Source organism: Topomyia yanbarensis, chromosome 3, assembly GCF_030247195.1.
Source record: "Topomyia yanbarensis strain Yona2022 chromosome 3, ASM3024719v1, whole genome shotgun sequence".
Classification (NCBI taxonomy): Eukaryota; Metazoa; Arthropoda; class Insecta; order Diptera; family Culicidae; genus Topomyia; species Topomyia yanbarensis.
This window is the reverse complement of record NC_080672.1, coordinates 114,264,837-114,283,550: the sequence shown is the minus strand read 5'-3', so window position 1 is coordinate 114,283,550 and position 18,714 is coordinate 114,264,837. Positions and strand designations below refer to the sequence as shown.

The 18,714-nt window shown below is 39.4% G+C and overlaps 1 protein-coding gene across 1 annotated transcript; it reads left to right on the top strand.

Moving 5' to 3' along the window:
• The first annotated feature begins 342 nt into the window (after nucleotides 1-342).
• LOC131687363 (uncharacterized) lies at nucleotides 343-13,225 on the top strand. Its single transcript, XM_058971444.1, has 5 exons — nucleotides 343-1,137; nucleotides 10,286-11,470; nucleotides 11,537-11,694; nucleotides 11,801-12,003; nucleotides 12,064-13,225. Exons 1-5 carry the CDS (start codon nucleotides 734-736, stop codon nucleotides 12,733-12,735), a joined length of 2,622 nt encoding a protein of 873 aa, XP_058827427.1. The 5' UTR covers nucleotides 343-733; the 3' UTR covers nucleotides 12,736-13,225.
• Nucleotides 13,226-18,714: the final 5,489 nt, after the last annotated feature.

Below are 18,714 nucleotides of genomic sequence, written 5' to 3'. Positions count from 1 at the left end.
GTATCAAATGACATTTATTTATGATTGGTGACATTACGCTACATACTTGAAATGAAAAATGCCCTTTTGCTGACATGATACTTGTAAGGCATATTTTTCAGTTCTGGATCAAACTTATTTCAATTGAGTACATCAGTGCATTTATGTATTTATAAGCTATCATGTCGTACGAAATGGATCAACCTCATCCGCAGATCAGTACCGCTTTTCATTTACTCTTTCTATATAAGTTTTCGTCGGAAAACGCGACCGGTTGCTTTTCTCTCGCACTTTCAAAATCCGCAGTGGCACAGCCGGCAGCTGATGGTGTTGGAAATGTCGTTATTTTTAGCCGCATTCGCTCAGAGTATTCCGAGAAGCGGTCCCGAACGGTCCTGTGTTTCACTTTCCCTTCAAACGGGGGAACAGTTTTATCGAGTTATGCCCAAAAATGGACTAAATACGAAATATTACCTGTACCAGTTTTCCGACATGATCGCGAATGTGGCTTTTATCCGAAACAGTGTGGTCAATTAAGCTGGGTTTCGTTTCGAAAATAAGTTTCAGTAAAAATCTGCGCCAGTGAATGTTCCTGAAGTTTCCATTTTCCCTGCTAAATAAGATGTGTTTGGTGAATTTGTGACTCAGCAGTGCGATAGTGGTGTGAGAGTTGGAAATTATTTTTGAATGCAAAACTGTGACTTTCAATTCCGTCCCCTGTGACGTTGCTGAGAAGTGATTTTTGAATTCACGCATGGAATCGAAAGCGGATGTTCCCGTTGTTGCCCGACGACGCCGTAAGGCCGCTCGGCAGCTGCGAGAATCTACTCCAGATCCGTCACGAGGTGACGGAGCACTGGATAGCTATGGAAGTCAAAGTCAAGCCTCCGATGATCAGAGCGGTTCGGAAAACAAAAGCACCGGTCGGAGCACCGTCGATTCAAGCCCGCATGGATCGGTGAAAGGCAGCAAGAGAAGCTTTATCGAGCGTGCAATGGATTACGGCAGCCATAGAAACAAGATTCTCAACCGAAAGGACAAGAAGCTCTCGGTTGCCGCACCGAGAAGTCGATCGGTGCCACGTGACAGTGAGGAGGTGCCAAGCAGTCCGGAGATATTCTCGCTGCTGCGTCGTGCCAAGAAGAGTCTAACCTCGCGGTATGCTACAGAGCGTGTAAAGACGAAACATGCCGGCGATTTGGCATGCGACATGACATAGGTGACACGACCTGGTGACATCGACAACTATGCGCATTGCGCGGGGGGAAACCGAACTTGGCTCTCGATCAATAAAACTTATAGGGGTTAATCCGTAAATCTAATTGCAAAAGGGTGTGGTTCTATAAAATTATTTGAGGAATTTGGCTTGTAAATAGTTTGCTAATATTTGGCAATGATATTCAGTTATATATAGAGATTATATATGTAATTTTTGTGGCGGTATATGGCAACGAACTTGCGGATCAGTTTCTACTTGAGAAACGTCATTTAATACGACGTCAGATGTTAAATGTGAATAATTTATGCACTGCTCTCCAAAATGAGCAGTTATTGCTTATAGTCATGACCGCTAACTATCCTGATATTATTACAATCAATCAGTTCTAGAATCGCTATAGCCCTGCATGCTACGAATGGATGGCGAAGTTATTGAAAATCGAGTAAAATAATCTATAACAAACTGCAGTATCTGGGCTTTCCTGTTTTGGTCAAAGTTATTGCATAATTGTTTTTATACTCAATACAACCACAGTAATAGTTTGATTCTAATGAAAAAATTAGCTATCGAAAATTACAAATCGATCTACCGTGCAGAGCCCATTATTATTTTAACGCAAAATTTTTTTTATTTCGAATATTGAATGAAATTTACATTAATGTGAAACATAGAAGCAGTACTTACAACATCAATATATTGTAAAATTTCAGTATTTATTTATTATTATATCGCCAAATAGTCATTTTTATATGCTGTATGGCATCAAACACCATTTTTGGTCCGTTGTTACTTTTGTCGCTTAAAGAGCTACTTGCGTTTTAGGAAATATACCTGTTTTTATGTTATTTCTAAGTGGTTTATAAACAAACAGAATGAACAAGGCATGCAGAACACGTTTTGATCTAACTTTTTAAACTTATAGACCTCGAATTTTCAAAATAAACAATGATCGGTAAATGGGTTTTGGAAATATAAAGTCTTCCCTTTACCTATGATGAAATAATTTATCGCATTCAAGCTGCAATTTTCAAAAGGTTTGAATACTTCGATGGCATTAGCAGCAGTTGAACTTGGCATGTTAAGGTTCAAGTTACCTTTTTTAAGCATGTGTTAGAATTGAACGCTTGGTAGTGTGCGTAGGAAAATTTGTGTTCAGCTTTGCCACCGGATTATCCATTTAAACCTTTTTAAAACTCTAAAAGAAGAATATCAGTCGATTTATTAGATCATCACGATTCAATTCATGCAAAATACCTGCTGGAAAAACCATCGGCTTAGCTAAATGGTGCTTTTGAAAAAGTGGCTATGGTTTTTTCATTGCGCAGTTGTGTTGCGTACCCCAGCTCGGTGTGGTAGTGTGATAAAAAGTCACAGCCACTTTTTCAAAAGCACCATCCAGCTAAGCCGATGGTTTTTCCAGCAGGTATTTTGCATGAATTGAATCGTGATGATCTAATAAATCGACTGATATTCTTCTTTTAGAGTTTTGAAAAGGTTTAAATGGATAATCTGGTGGCAAAGCTGAACACAATTTTTCTTACGCATACTACCAAGCCTTAAGGTAACTTGAGCCTTAATGTATTCCTTTCACAACATATCTGGTTGAAATTCGAACGATATATGCGGAAGGATAAGTCCCGGAAAATTCGCAATGCATTCCAATGATGAAGATGCGAATTGGCGAGTAGATATCTAGTTGTAATTTCTAGAAAATGAGGGCCACAATAAATTCTCTTGATATGTTAAGATATTGCTCAAGTTTTCAAATTTTAATATCATAAAACGTGTATATTTGATCAGCGAGGAAGCTTTGATCACATAAAACTTTCGCTTTAACAAAATCATCGAGACACAAAAGCAAGTCGCTTGTACACATGCTCAGCGTCTATCGGCAACGATTATTTTGTCATTCAGGGGTCTTTCTACACGGAAAACCGATTCACCACAATTTCAACTAAAAAATTAGTCGAGTTTTTGGTTTCGTCTAGTTAATATTTGGGCGAACTAAGTTTTTGTTGAAAACAATAATCCAACGCTTTTAGTTTGATGCTGTCAGTTTCAGTCTGGACACGAACCTTTCAGCCTAGCACAAAACTTAAAAAGCCTACCCGTGCTAAAGGCTAGTTTACAGTTTGGGAAATGGATCACGGGATTTCGCACGGGATTTGCGTCGGGATTTGATCAGGGAAAATTTCCCGCCGAGATCTCTCCAAACTGTCAAACCAAAAACTCTGCTGCTTCTTAAAAATACAAACAGTATCCAACTTGCAGCAAATCGCAAACCTTCTAAAAATACTATTTTCCCCGTCGGAAACAATTTGTGTTGAATTGTTCCCGGCCGGATTTCTGTGTGGAGAGTTTTAAAATCCCGTGATGTTTCCCGCGGTTGGGTTTACACTTCAGGAAAACTGTCATTTTTGTGTAGACTCATTTCCCGTCACGGGATTTGAAATCCCGAGCTCCATTTAAAATACACAGGGACCCAAATCCCGTGACACGTTTTCCGAACTGTAAACTAGCCTTAAAGCTTGAAACGCTTGTCTCAGCTTGTAACGCTTTTTTAGTCCAGACACAATTGCATATGACGTTACACTACCTTTTCAGCCAAGACACAAACGACTGGAATTCAACTAATCTCATTATTGAATTAAACTGCTTCATCGTAAAATACAACATAGGATATTTCAAATGTTTTGTTTTACCGACCGACGGATGAAGTTATGGAATTAAATTATTGAAATACTCCATTTGCCAGTAATTCACACGTAAATATAATATAGAGTTATATTTCTCATAATGTTATCTTTTTATAAACTGCACTCTTAAATGAAACGAAATAGCCAAAGGTATTTAAGGATTGTTGGTAATTGATTGATGATTTCAATTTTAGATGAAAGGTATAATTTTTATTTCTTTTCTATTTAGTCAGCCAGCACTACAAAAAAACTTCATACTTATTCCACATTTAGTTTGGAATCTCGAAAAATGAAAAATAATAATCAGATTGCATATTACATTTGTTAATAATTGAAATTTTACTATATTACTATCGAATAAAGCCGAAATAGAATGATTTTGACAATTTTCGACAATACTTTCAACTTTCAGTATACATGTATTAAAAAAATGTCAATCAAAATCTCCCTTTATTGAAATGTTTTTAAAGAAAAACTAGGTAAAACCAAAATGAAGTAAGTTAATTTTCTGTTTTTTGTGTACTGGTTCAGGTAGTTGCGTCCAGGCTAAAACAAGCTTTCCAAACTGAGACAACTACCTACCTGCATAACCGTTATGCCCAGCTTGTATGAACATAATTGCTGTAGCTACCTTGATGTATTTCAGTAAGGTGTGCATTTTGGCCAATTTGCTGTCATTTCGTATGAAGTGCGGCTTGAATAAAAATCAATAATAATTTTCAATAACTATTATTTGAGAATCTCGCAAAATTAATTGACAATTTAGTTACGGTTTTTCATTTTTGTGTTGAAATCAACTAATTAGGAAAACAAGAAAACCGTTCATAAATTCATGAGCAAAAATCACGATTTCGTGAACTGAGCGAACTGATATTCCACGATAAAACCTAAATTTTGTGAAGTGGTTCACGCGAAAATTTGAAGACCATGTGCAGAGTTGTATGAAATAGAAAATGATTACGGATATCTTCAAAATATCACAAGCACACAAGATAGATCGTGAATCATGCACTACGAGTCACGAACCAGTTCACAAATCCATGAATAAAATTTTATAATTTTGTAAACTATTTCACGAGCACGAATGGTCAGTCGTGAAAATTATACTAGGAATCATGAACTAGTTTACGAACACATGAACGACATTTTTGGATTTTCACGTTTCTATGAATAAGATTTCATAATTTTGAGGACTACTTCAAGAGCACGAATGGTCAATGGTGGGAATCATAAATCAGTTTACGTATACATGAATAATATTTTTCGATTTTGTGAATGATTGCACGAGCTCGAATGGTAAGTCGTGACTATTATACTAGAAATCATGAACTAGCTCACGAATATATAAAAATTATTTCATGGTTTTGTGAACTAATTCATGATCATAAATGGTGAGTTGTGACTAATTTGCTAGAAATCGGGAATCAGTTCACGTATACATGAATAACATTGTGCGATTTGGTGAACTATTTCACGAGCACGGCTATTTAATCGTGACTATATTATATTTGGAACCACGAACTAGGTTCATGAATAATATTCCGGGTTTCGTGAAATAGTTTTTGCGTAACTATGTTTTCCAAAAGGTATGAATAAAATCACGGTTCTACCTTTAGTTTTATGAACAATGTTCATAAAGTTGTGCAATAGTTCACATATAGAAAATCGATTTAGTAATGTATGACGGAAACCGTGACTAAAGTTCACAAAGCAAAAACAAATATCTTTACAAATAAAAGCGTTATTTAGGCATTACTGAATGAAAATGGAACATAAGTATAAAACACATGAGTTTTGTTCATGGTCCTGTTTTCGTAACGTAAAACGTGATTGTTCCTGAATTCATGGTACTTTATTCACGTTTGTGGGAACAATTTTTTTTCGTGCACGAAACGTCCTTCGTAGGCTCATTAGGAATCTGTTTCATTAATCAAACGAATACAAACGAATAAAATACACGAAAGTCTTTATAGTCTATACGAGAATCTTTCGTAATATGAAAAATCCCCAAAATAATTATGAACAAAAAATTCATATCGCTGAACGAATTTATCCGTAAATCTGCTAAAAATAGATTAGATGCTTTCATTTCTTTAATTTGAGGAGCGAAAATTTTCGTGACTTTTAAATATTTAGTGTACATTGCAAGAATGTTTCGTTAGTCGTACGATTTCATTTTCGTTCACGAACTAAATTTTCGTATAGTTTCCGTATTTTATCCGATCTTTAAGGATCGATGTTTGACAATATTGATTTTTTATATTAAATAGATCGACCTGGCAAAATCTTTTTTTCCAAAAACCCCATCACTACGAAAGATGTGTATTGCAAATTGTTGCTATTAACGAATTAGATTCTTAATCAACTCAAGAAATCTTTTTGGCGCTAATCACGAAGTTTGCTAAAGAATCGCCACAATATTAACAAATAAAGTTTCTACGAGAGTGCATGTAACTAACGTAAACATTTTCCGCAAATGTCAGAAACAATAATTATCACAATCATTCGACTACTCAATAGTGCTGAACACTTGAAATAAAATCGATTTTGCCAGATTGATCTCTTTCATATAAAAAATCGTTGTTGTCAAACATCGATCTTCAAAGATCGGATGAAAACATGTATGAAAATTTTGTTCGGTGAACGAAAATGAAATCGTGCGATTAACGAAACATTCGGGCTATATACACACATTTGGGAAAATAACGAAACATTTCGTTTCAATCAGGAAAATTCGTTTCGTTTTCTATGATGAATTTCGTGCATTGTTTGATAAATATTTAAAATTATGAAAATTGTTTCTTTCATCAAATAATACAGGAAATTTGGCGGGCCTTTTGAAAATCCTATTAGTGTTGATGGAGAAACGCTAATAACTTATAAACATGTCGTAATAAAGCAAAATAATTGTGTTGTTAAAACAAAATTTAAAATCTCGAGAAAATTTTTGTTATGAGCATTTTGATTTGAAATGTAGTTATTCAAAAATAAAATTGCGTTTTGGACCGCAAATACTATGAATTATTAAAATACGTCAATAGTTGTTTGTAAAAAATTTTTGGAGAAAGTTTCTCCATGATCCAAATACACTAAAAAGTTCCTTTACGCCATTCAAATGATAAACATTAGTTTGTTGACAATTGACGATAAGGAAATACGAATAACTTTTAAAAATTAATCACACGAAAAAATTAGTTTTGTTGGAGCAAATATCTCGACAATTATCGCATTTTGAAATTTTTTTGTTAAATGCAATTTGATTTGAAATGATACTTAGAATCATATTCTGTAGTAAAATTACAGTTTTGTATTTCAATTAGTATGAAATTTAAAAATATGTGTAAAGCTGTCTCTAAAAAACGGGGGTGGGCATAACGTAGTTGGTAAATCGTTTGCCTTGCACGCAGCTCACCTGGGTTCAATTCCCAACCCCGCCCATAGGGTTAGAGATTTTTCTACAAAGATTTCTCTAACCCGAAAAAGAGGTGAATGACCCGGAGGTTAAAACCTTTATTATCAAAATAATAAAAAACTTTTTACCGGTAAAGGGCGAACACGAAATTATTGCGACATCGAAAATGTCATGCCAATTTTCTTATAATGTTTAAAATCAAACCAAAATTTTAGGGTAGTTTTATACAAATATTTACTTCAAAAATCAAAAGAAAAGTTAATCGATGGAGCCTTGAGTGTAAAATTAAACGCATTTTCGCTTGATGCCCTCCATGAAAGTCTTTACAGTGTCATCCGGTACCAGTTTCTCAGTTTTTTTTCCATTTTCTTAACATGTCCTTCTCGTCTTTGACTGTCTTCTTGCTCTTCCGAAGTTCCCGCTTCATCATTGCCCAGTACTGCTCCACCGGGCGCAGCTCCGGACAGTTTGGCGGACTCATACCACTCCAGGACACTTTTAGAATGGTGGCATGATGCCAAATCTGGCCAAGATAGCGGAGCTTCGTCGTGCTGCTGCAAGAACGGCAAAAGGCGTTTCTCGAGGCACTCAGATTTGTAGATCTCGCCATTTGCTGTGCCCTTTGTCACGAAAGGCTCACTCCTCAGTCTACAAGAGCAGATGGCCTGCTAAGTGAGATATTTGGAGGCGAACTTCGACATTTTCTTCTTCTTAAATTTGTCGTCCACATAGAACTTGCTCTTGCCGGTGAAAAACTCCAACCCCGGAATTTGCTTAAAATCGGCTTTTATATACGTTTCGTCGTCCATCACACAGCAACCATATTTTGTCAGCATCTTCTCGTAGAGCTTCCGTGCCTGAGTTTTAGCCGTCGATTGTTGCCGCTCATCGCGATTTGGGAAGTTCTGTACCTTGTATGTATGTAGTCCAGCTCTCTTCTTTGCTTTGGACGTAGCTCTGCGACATGCCGATCTTTTTAGCCAAATCACGGTTTGAGACGTTGGGATTTGCTTTAATCATCCGCTTCACCTTTCCCTCCGTCTTTTTGGTCTCCGGCCTCGGTTTTGTTCCAGCTCCTTTGCCGTGGTCCAACGTCAACTGCTCCTGGAACCGCTTCAACACTCTGGAGACGGTTGAATGGTGAATGTTCAACATTTTTCCCAACTGCCGGTGCAACAGGTCAGGAAATTCCAGGTATTTGGAAAGAATTTTTTCTCTCGACTCGCGTTGGTTCACCTCCATTTTCGTTGAATCGAAAAACACGATTTCGAATTTGACAGCATGTAAACAATACACATCAATGAGAAAGTGTGCAAAATTTGGTTGCTTATTACCCAATGGTAAAAAAGTTATGCCCTGTTGAATGTGTCGCAATAATTTCGTGTTCGCCCTTTAAGCTCTGCATCATGCAATCACATTCAAAATGTTTCTTTTCTCTTTAGACTTTTGTTGTCAAAATATAAAAAAAATAAAAATGGTTTGCTTGCCAATTAAATTTTTTACATAAAAATTTTGTTTTTGAGAAAAGTGACTCAACATTTTTTAGCGCATATTTTTTTTCTACAGAAATTTTCATTCCCTGGAACTCATTCTCAGATAGTTTTGCTGTTTAAAATACAGTAACCGAACAAAAACTTTTTGAAAGCAAAGCGCGCAGAAACATCTACGCTCTTTTGAAAAATTGGTACTGTATCAAAATATTGCAATAGCCAGAAAAAATCATTGAAATTTTCCATGTTCCGTAAATGCTATCTTTTAAAAATCTTGACATTTCATGACATTCTAAAACATTACTGTCTCATGGATAGATGCTCCCTCGTCGCCTTCAAATGTTTTGCATCCACTGATTTCATTTATATACTGTTCAAGATTTGCTGCTGGAATTTACATGAAAAGAGTCAAACGCAAACGAACTTTGGTTCAACGTTTTGGATATCAAATTTTTCTGTATTTTTACAATCTTTTAACTATAGGAAATAAATAAAACGATTGGTGAAGGTACAAATATTCAATTCCTTAATAAATTGTCAGATCTGTTAACCGATTTGCACGTTCAGCCTTCTTTAACAATTCTCCGTCCGTCGCCTTTAAATACCTGACTTCGAATGATATTGCAAACAAATCTGTATCGAATTTGTATGTAAAATTTCACAAAACTATTGTGTTCTGTTGGTGCTCCATATTGATGGCTTTGCTCGAAATAGACTAGAAAATTACGGTTTTCTGCTTCGTAAATTCGCTGTCAATAGTGCTAGCGTAGACAAATGCCGCAAGGGGCGCAAAACTGAGACTCCGCCACAGGCGTCTGAAGACCACGCTACGGCCCTGATCGTTGCAATTGATGATCACAATGTTTTTCGTCGGAAATCTCTTATAATGCTGTTCATCATAATTGCTAATGTTTCTATGTTTGGGTGTCGGTGTAACTTGTTTGAGGGAGAACACTTCAAAATCATCTTCGGAATTTTTTTCTAAATCCTTTCAAGCGTTTCCTTCCTTGAAGCACAACGACTTGCCCAAATTGGTACTACATATAGCTTTGCCGGCCTAAATATTTGTTTATAATTTAATAGTTTGTTCTTTAGCCAGAGCTTTGATTTCCTGTTTATGAGACGGTATAAACATTGAATATATTTGTTGCATTTTGCTTGGACTGGTTCAATGTGATCCTTGAAAGTAAGCTTTTTAGCGCAAATCAAAGTGACTAAATCTGATCATGTTCAATTCAAACCACTTGCGGTGGACAGAAAGACTACGATAACGAATGTCGAAACCCTATAAATCTAGAACCATAGAGCGAACGTAGTTAGTTGGTTGTGGTTGCAATTTATTTCAATTAAATCCTTTCATAAATTTGAAAAACAAGACGGAGACCGGTCACCTTTACAACTCTTATAGAACTTTCGACGGTTCAGACGTTGACGCATTCATCTACTGTTTCTTAACACTCTATCTGATCCATCCAATGTCCAATTTTAGCAAACCGAAAACTGATGATTCCAGCGATGGTGGCAAGGTTTCCGATACCGAAGTTCGGAAGCGCCGCGAACGCATCGAACGGTACCAAACAGAACGGAGCAAGGAAAACGAAACACGCTCCTCCCAACTCCAGGCCAACCTTACCCGGTTCAATGAGGACCGACGAAAGTTTGAACTGGAGAAGCTTAAATTCCTCCAGGAGAAGCGAGAGCTGGACCGAATGAGGCTACGGCGGTTCGATAAATATCGGGAGGAATTGCTGGAAGAACAACGGAAGAAGCTTCATGTGGAATTGCAGAACCGCGAAAAGGAAAACGAACGATCGAAGAGCATCGAAGCTCCAGTTTTACCACCAGCTCCGCCAACACGTTCCAAAACTCCGGTTTCGCCGGGGCCGATCAAAAAAAAGTTACTAATCATCCCAAAAACGTCCAGTGCCTCTGCGTCCAGCAGTGAAGATGAAGGAAACAATACCAGTGATGAGGAAAAACTGGCTACAGTTAGAAGAAGATTTTCACCAAGAAAACCGAAACGGCCAAGGGCGGTAAAAATCGAACATGTGAAGGTGACCAAAACTGCAGAGCTGGCAACTTCACCCGAACCGGAGTCCGAACTTCCGTCTGATTTTCCACCGGAAGCTGAACCAGTTTCTCTAGTTGTGGAACCTGTTTCACCAGTGGCGGAAAAAATAATTGTTCCAGATGTTCGAATTGAAGATGAGATGGTCTTAACTCAGCGAAGGGTAGCGAAAGCAGATGATACGGAGCCGAAAGAAAGTGTCGAAATATTGAATCATATTGATAAGGAAGGAGAAAAAGGCGACAAGAACGAATCGATTGCTTTAGCAGAGAAGAAGGTCGAAGGACCAAAGGAGAAAAAACGAAGGAGAGCGTTGGTGATTTACGTTGAGAAGGACGATGACCAGTTCAGTTGGGCGGAGATATTGGAAGAGGTTAAAGACTTTTGGCTAGATTTCTTAGATGATACACCGCTGGAGGTGCATCGAATGAGACTGCAAGTAAATGACTGTTTGTTTTACCTTGGGGTGTTGGTAATGTTATGTGGTGTAGGGGGCATTATCTTTCGAGTAACTGAAGGGACTTTTGAGTCACAGTACAAGTGTGGTGTGAAACGAGTAAAGCGGGATTTCATCGATCATCTCTGGCTTTCCAGTCATAATCAGAAGTATGGATAGATATTTTTTTCAAGTCAATAGAGATTCTTTTGTAAGCATGATTAAAACTTTTGAAGGGAAGAAGACTGGAAACAAACTGCAAGGGTCAGACTGAGGAAATTTGAAGAAGAGCTGCAGGTGGCATTTGAGGCCGGCATGAAAACCTACAGCGGTAACACTGCGTGGAATTTTGTCAACGGTGTAATCTATTCCTTGACTGTGGTTTCAACTATTGGTAATGAACGATTTAAAAAATTTAAATTAATAACATATTATACATTACTTTCACACTTCCAATCAAACTTTTTATTAATCATGTTTTCCTTTGTTCTATGTTACAGGTTATGGGCACATATCACCTTCAACAACGACAGGTAGAGCATTAACGATCATTTACGCCATCATTGGGATACCGATTTTTCTGATAGTACTGGCTGATTTCGGAAAACTTTTCACGCGAGGAATAAAATTCCTGTGGTCATACGTTCGGCGGGTATACTACACTGGCTCGTTCCGAAAAGTTAGGAAAACAGCGCAAGTTAAGGTATACTACATTACACAAGTATTCGAACATATTTTTTAAATCCTTCCTTTGCATTTTTAGGAGGTGATGAAGGGTCTAAACGTAGTCTATGACATGGTTCGCCGTCCCAGTGGAGATAACGAGCTTCAACCAACCGAGACAAAGGCTGCAGATCCTGCCGAACCATCAACTTCGGCTGAAATTCCCCCAACCTGTGAATCTCCTACGACTCCTCTTCCAGAAACCTTCGAAATTGACGATGAATTCAATCTTCCGATCTCGGTCGCTATTTTCATCCTAGTTGCATATATGCTATTTGGCGCCACCATCTACTTCACCTGGGAGAACTGGTCATTCTTCGAAGCCTTTTACTTTGTGTTCATCTCCATCTCCACCATTGGTTTCGGTGATTTTGTTCCGCAGCATCCGATCTACATGATGTGCAGTATCCTCTACCTAATCTTCGGCCTCGCGTTGACCTCGATGTGTATCAATGTGGTCCAGCTGAAATTGAGCGACAGCTTCCGACAAGCTAGTGCCAAAATAGGAGCCACTATCGGACTGCAAATGGCGGAGGCAGCCTCTTTGCAGCAATCCCAAATTCATACTCCCGTAGAATTGTCAGCGGTTCATACGACTACACCTTCTGCCAACGGTGCTCAGCAATCTCCGAATGGAGAAGCGACCATGCTTTCAGTGCCTTCCGAGCGAGTCAGCATATCGGGTGTTAACAAAGATGACAAAAGGAATTAGTCGTTCGTTAAGAGTAAAAACAAGGCCCATGACTGACGTTTGAAGCATATAGTGCCTAAAGCTTGAAGCTGACGTCGTAGATATTAAGGTTATTTTTTCATTTAAACGCAACAGTGTCACGCATAATCGTCAAGCTTCCCGAGAAGGGTGCTGCGCAATTTAAAGCTGCATATCGAATATCAAGCGTATATTTATCTTAGTATGTAAGAAGTAACAATACCAAAAAGTTATTGAATATGATTTTATGAATATTCCTTTTTAAAGATTAGTCCTACAAGTCCATCTCTTTGCCAACTAATCTCATGAGAGTTGGTTTGAATTCGATTATAAAATAACGTATAAGAGTAGCAACTAAATCGTGATTGAAGCTTTCTGAAATAAGTGACCGTGGCTTTTTGAAGCAAGATTTGACAACTGTTCTTAATTGTGTTTTAAAAATACCTTTGAATAAAAGAATAAAACATTCAGATTGTGAAACAACGGAGTTTGTCGCCACTTTTTCTATATAAATCTTATCACCATCCATCTATATTGTCGAGTTTAAGCAATGTTTTTGTAATAATTAGAGCGTAATAGTCAGCTATCTGGTTCCAGGACCGCCATTACACTTTTTGCCCAAATGTCATTGGATGAGAAGTCTATTACTACAAATATGTCTTATTTTTGCAATTCACATGCTTGGGCTGTATCATCATCATGGTTGCTGCCTTTACGAGTATGAATTTCCAAAATAATTGTGCTGGCTGTAGATGTTGAGATACTTGATGCAGCTTTGCCGTTTTTTATTCAGTTCGTTTATTTGATAGGCACCAATGCGTTTGGATACAATAGTTTTTTAGAATTTTTTTTTGCAATTATCTTAAAACTAGGAATGCAGTTCGATATACAAGGTGGGAAATGATATTTTTTATGACAAAACACAGCTATCTTAAAACTAGGAATGCAAAATGCAAATGTGGTTTATTTCCATCATCGGTGTTGCAGTAGTTATATCAGGAACAGAAGAGAGTAGGCATACGCGCAGCACCTCGAGGCGGCGTTGGCGGACGAGGGAGACGTGGCCCCTCTAGAGGACTGCTGGAGAACAGTAAAAGTAGCCATCAACAACGTAACTGAGGACATTGTCGGGTGCGAGGAACGGAGACGACGGAACGATTTGTTCGACGAGGAGTGCAGAGCGGTTTTGGAGGAGAAAAATGCAGCGCGAGCGGGCATGCTGCAGCATGGAACCCGACAGAATGTGAAACGACACAAACAGAAGCGGAGGCAGCAGACACGCCTCTTTCGGGAGAAAAAACGCCGCCTGGAAGAAGCGGAGTGCGAGGAAATGGAACTGCTGTGCCGTTCTCAAGATACATGGAAGTTCTACCCAGAGGTGGGTAAGAAAACCAACCGGTACGTACATTCACTTGTATGGTCCCCAAAATCTCAACACTTGTAAACGAGTGCTGCACATCGTATTCGGTTTATATTTCGTTCACACGGTAAACGAAAGAAAAACCTCCACCGAATCTCAGTTTATAAAACCAAACCGAGCCACTCAGCACCGTTTACATGTGTGTACGAATTTCAACTTGTGTTGATGTATTCTCAGCAGCGATTTCGGTTTGGCTTTAGAAAACCGAGCCTGGTTTTTTCTGTACACGGTGCTTCGGTTGAAAGAAGAAGCAGTAAATTCGTCTGCAGTGCTGCCGAATAGACAACTGAATTGAGTTCAATTAGTTGTTGAGAGTTAATGGGGTAATATCGAAATGGCTGGTTCTGAGCAGTTGTTAAAAGCTCAACAATGGATGTTTGCTTCAATGCCGAACCATGAAATGTAGATATGTTTGATTTGGCAAAGTTGTCTAGAGCATACAAATTGATGTTAATGTCAAAATGTTTAAATTGAAATTAAAGAAAACAATGAAATCAGCGATGTCAATAAAATAACAAAAACAATAAAATCAATTAAATTAATGAAATCAATTAAATTAATGAAATCAATTAAACATGACTTGAATCACTTGAAACTTCACATTAAAACTCAGTGTATTCAAAGTGGCCTGTATTTATATCGCCAATAGTCGTATCAATGAAATCTAAGCCACGTCTGGTTGCGCTGGTTAGGCGATTCTTGAATAATCTCGAGCACGCACTCGCATTTTGTATACATATATCCTTATTATTACTGCTACGGCGCATCGTATTGATACATCTATCATTGCACAAAGGCAATTGCGTGTATGTGTGTGTTATTCACATATGGTAAGCAACTCAGAAGCAAGTGGGGGGAAACTCACGATTAGGTCCTTATTTACTGAGTGCTGGTAATACGTAGTTCAGTTATTTTTGCTGTTACTGTACATCGTTTTGAAACATCTAGAAGGTTTGGTCGCGAACATTCGAGTTTAGAGAAAACTACCACTAAATTATTCAATTACAAAAAAACTCAATTCATTGAGAACAGCAACCAACTAACGAAAAACAAAAACACTTTCATTTTATAGACCGCCGTTAAAAACGGAGTTTCTTTAAGGAATAAATATTTCCAGCGATACCAGTCGATGTGTGTGTCTACTGCAGAACAATTAATTTTTTAAAAAATGTGTCGCAATAATAATTTTATTAAAAAAAAATTTTCACATTGTGTCCAATCACGAAGTTGTCTGTCTCATTACAACAAAACATGTAAAACGACCTTCAATCATTAATGTGGATATTGGTCCACAATGTAACCATGCTAGTTTTTAAATCATGAATAGGCCGCCATTTTGAATTTCTAATTTACGACGCAATTCAAGTTTCGTTTCCTTGGAAATATATGCCAATTTAAATATGCATGCTTTTAAATGCTAAATCGTCGTGAAAATAACACCATATTGGGATGCAAAATGACGACGAATAACAATAAATCAGTATGAAAATGTCGCAATATTGAGTTAAGGAACGCCGTTCATGACCACGAACATAATTTATTTGAACAGAAATATGTCTGAAGACATTTTTTCAATTACCGAAAAAATACCTTATATTATAAAGAAATTGGTTTAGAATTCTTAATAAAAATACTAGCAGCACTAGCACAGCCGATATACATCAACCCGAATACACAACCGCAACACAACCGAAGTTTGGTTTCGTTATTCTCGTGTTTCCTTCCCATACTCGTGCACCGGTAAACGAAAATCAAAACCAAACCGCGGTGCTGTGTAAACGAAACTCGGTTTGGTTTTCGTGTCTCGTATAAACACAACCAGCGATAAAATCGCTTAGAATGTAAAGGAAACATAAACACTTGTGAAAATTTGGTTTACCGTACCGGTACTCAACCGGTATTTTCCCACCTCTGGTTCTACCAGAAGCTCAACGCATCCCGCAAAGGCTTCGTGCCGCAAGCCGAAATATGTAGGGATAAGGACGGGAGCCTGCTGACGGACAACCTTGATGTGATCGAAAGGTGGAAGCAGCACTTCGACGAGCACCTGAACGGCGAGGAGAATGTAGGTACAGATGACCAAGGCAACAGAGGATTTGACTACGTCAGTGCAGTTGAGGACGAATGAAGGAGGAATGAGGAATGAACCAACTCCCACATTGAGGGAAGTTAAGGATGCCATCCAACAGCTCAAGAACAACAAAGCAGCTGGCAAAGATGGTATCGCAGCAGAACTCGTCAAGTTGGGCCCGGAACAGTTGGCCACTTGTCTGCACCGGATAGTACTCAGGATCTGGGAAACCGAAGAGCTACCGGAGGAGTGGAAAGAAGGGGTGATCTGCCCCATTCACAAGAAAGGCGACCATTTGGAGTGTGAGAACTTCCGAGCGATCACCATTTTGAATGCCGCCTACAAAGTACTATCCCAGATCATCTTCCGTCGTCTATCACCTAAAGTAAATGAGTTCGTGGGAAGTTATCAAGCCAGCTTCATCGATGGCCGGTCGACAACGGACCAGATCTTCACCGTGCGGCAAATCCTCCAGAAATGCCGTGAATACCAGGTCCTAGCGCATCACCTGTTCTTCGACTTCAAGGCGGCATACGACAGTATCGACCGAGTAGAGCTATGGAAAATCATGGACGAAACCAGCTTTCCCGGGAAGCTGACTCGACTGATCAAAGCAACGATGGACGGTGTACAAAACAGCGTAAGGATTTCGGGTGAACTTTCCAGTCCATTCGAATCTCGACGGGGACTGAGACAAGGTGATTGACTCTCGTGTCTACTATTCAACATCGCTCTGGAAGGTGTGATGCGACGAGCCGGGCTCAACAGCCGGGGCACGATCTTCACGAAATCCGGCCAATTTGTATGCTTCGCAGACGACATGGACATTATCGCCCGGACATTTGGAACGGTGGCAGACCTGTACACCCGCCTGAGACGCGAAGCAGCGAAGGTCGGTCTGGTGGTAAATGCGTCCAAAATAAAGTATATGCTTTTACTACCCATGATCGCATAGTTGTCCCGTTTTCTATGGGATTTCCTATCTTTATGGGACTGATATGCGATCATGGGCAGTTTAGGCCGAACCGAGAACGACAGGATTCGGCAAGGAAACAGCATTACGATCGACGGGGATATCTTCGAGGTAGTGGAGGATTTTGTCTACCTAGGATCCTTACTAACGGCTGATAATAACGTGAGCCGTGAAATCCGAAGGCGCATCATCAGTGGAAGTCGGGCCTACTATGGGCTCCAGAAGAAACTGCGGCCAAGAAAGATTCACCCCCGCACCAAATGCACCATGAACAAAACGCTTATAAGACCGGCAGTTCTCTACGGGCACGAGACTTGGACCATGCTTGAGGATGAACTGCAAGCGCTAGGAGTTTTCAAGCGATGGGTGCTAAGGACGATCTTCTGCGGTGTGCAGGAGAACGGTGTGTGGCGGCGAAGGATGAACCACGAGCTCGCTGCACTCTATGGCGAACCCAGTATCCAAAAGGTGGCCAAAGCTGGAAGGATACGGTGGGCAGTGCATATTGCAAGCATGCCGGACAACAATCCTGCAATGATGCTGTTCGCTAATGATCCGGTTGGTACAAGAAGGCGAGGAGCGCAGAGAGCACGATGGGCGGACCAGGAGGAACGTGATTTGGCGAGTGTTGGGCGTAACCGACGTTGGAGAGCTGCAGCTACAAATCGAGTATTGTGGAGGCGAATCGTTGATTTAGTGTTATCACGAAATTGATGTTGAACTAAATAAATGGAAAATGAGAAGAGAGTAGGCGGATATGGGGACAGGTAAGAAGACTAAAATTGCCACTTTCAAGTAAACGGGAAATCAGTGACATGACTTAGAACCTCAGGCTACACAGACGTCAAGACCCGGATTGATGGGCGAGGTTCATCGAAACTACGGAGAATCGGGTCGCTCTCGCTTCAAATTTCGTGATAAGGGCGACGGCGGTCACATAATGGCATTCTGGTGCTGATCGGTTTTACAAGGCCCTTTCTTCTAAAAACGAGAAATAAAAGAGAGGGGCTAAATTGGGATATTTATCGTTTTATAAATTAGTGAAATATAGGGGAGATCGCGATTTGCCAGCATATCCCGAACTGGGACATTGGGTGGTCTACCTCGGGCCTGAAGGAAATCTTTTAACTGAGACCTGGCGTCACAATACCCGGCGCATACCCAGACAACGTGCTCGACGTCGTGATAGCCCTCGTCACAAGCGCACAGACTACTGACCGAAAGCTCAATACGCCGCAAATGCGCATCCAAGGTGTAGTGGTTGAACATAAACCGGGACGTTACACAAATGAAATCCCGACTCACATCCAACCCCCTGAACCAAGGCTTCGTTGATACCTTTGGGATAATGGAATGTATCCATCGTCCAAGTTCACCATTGCTCCACGAAGTTTGCTAACTGTTGAGTATCCTCTGACGACAAATACTAAAAAAAATTGTTGAAGCAGATTGGTCTTTCATATAAAGGGCGAACACGAAATTATTGCTACACCGAAAATGTCATGCCAATTTTCTTAT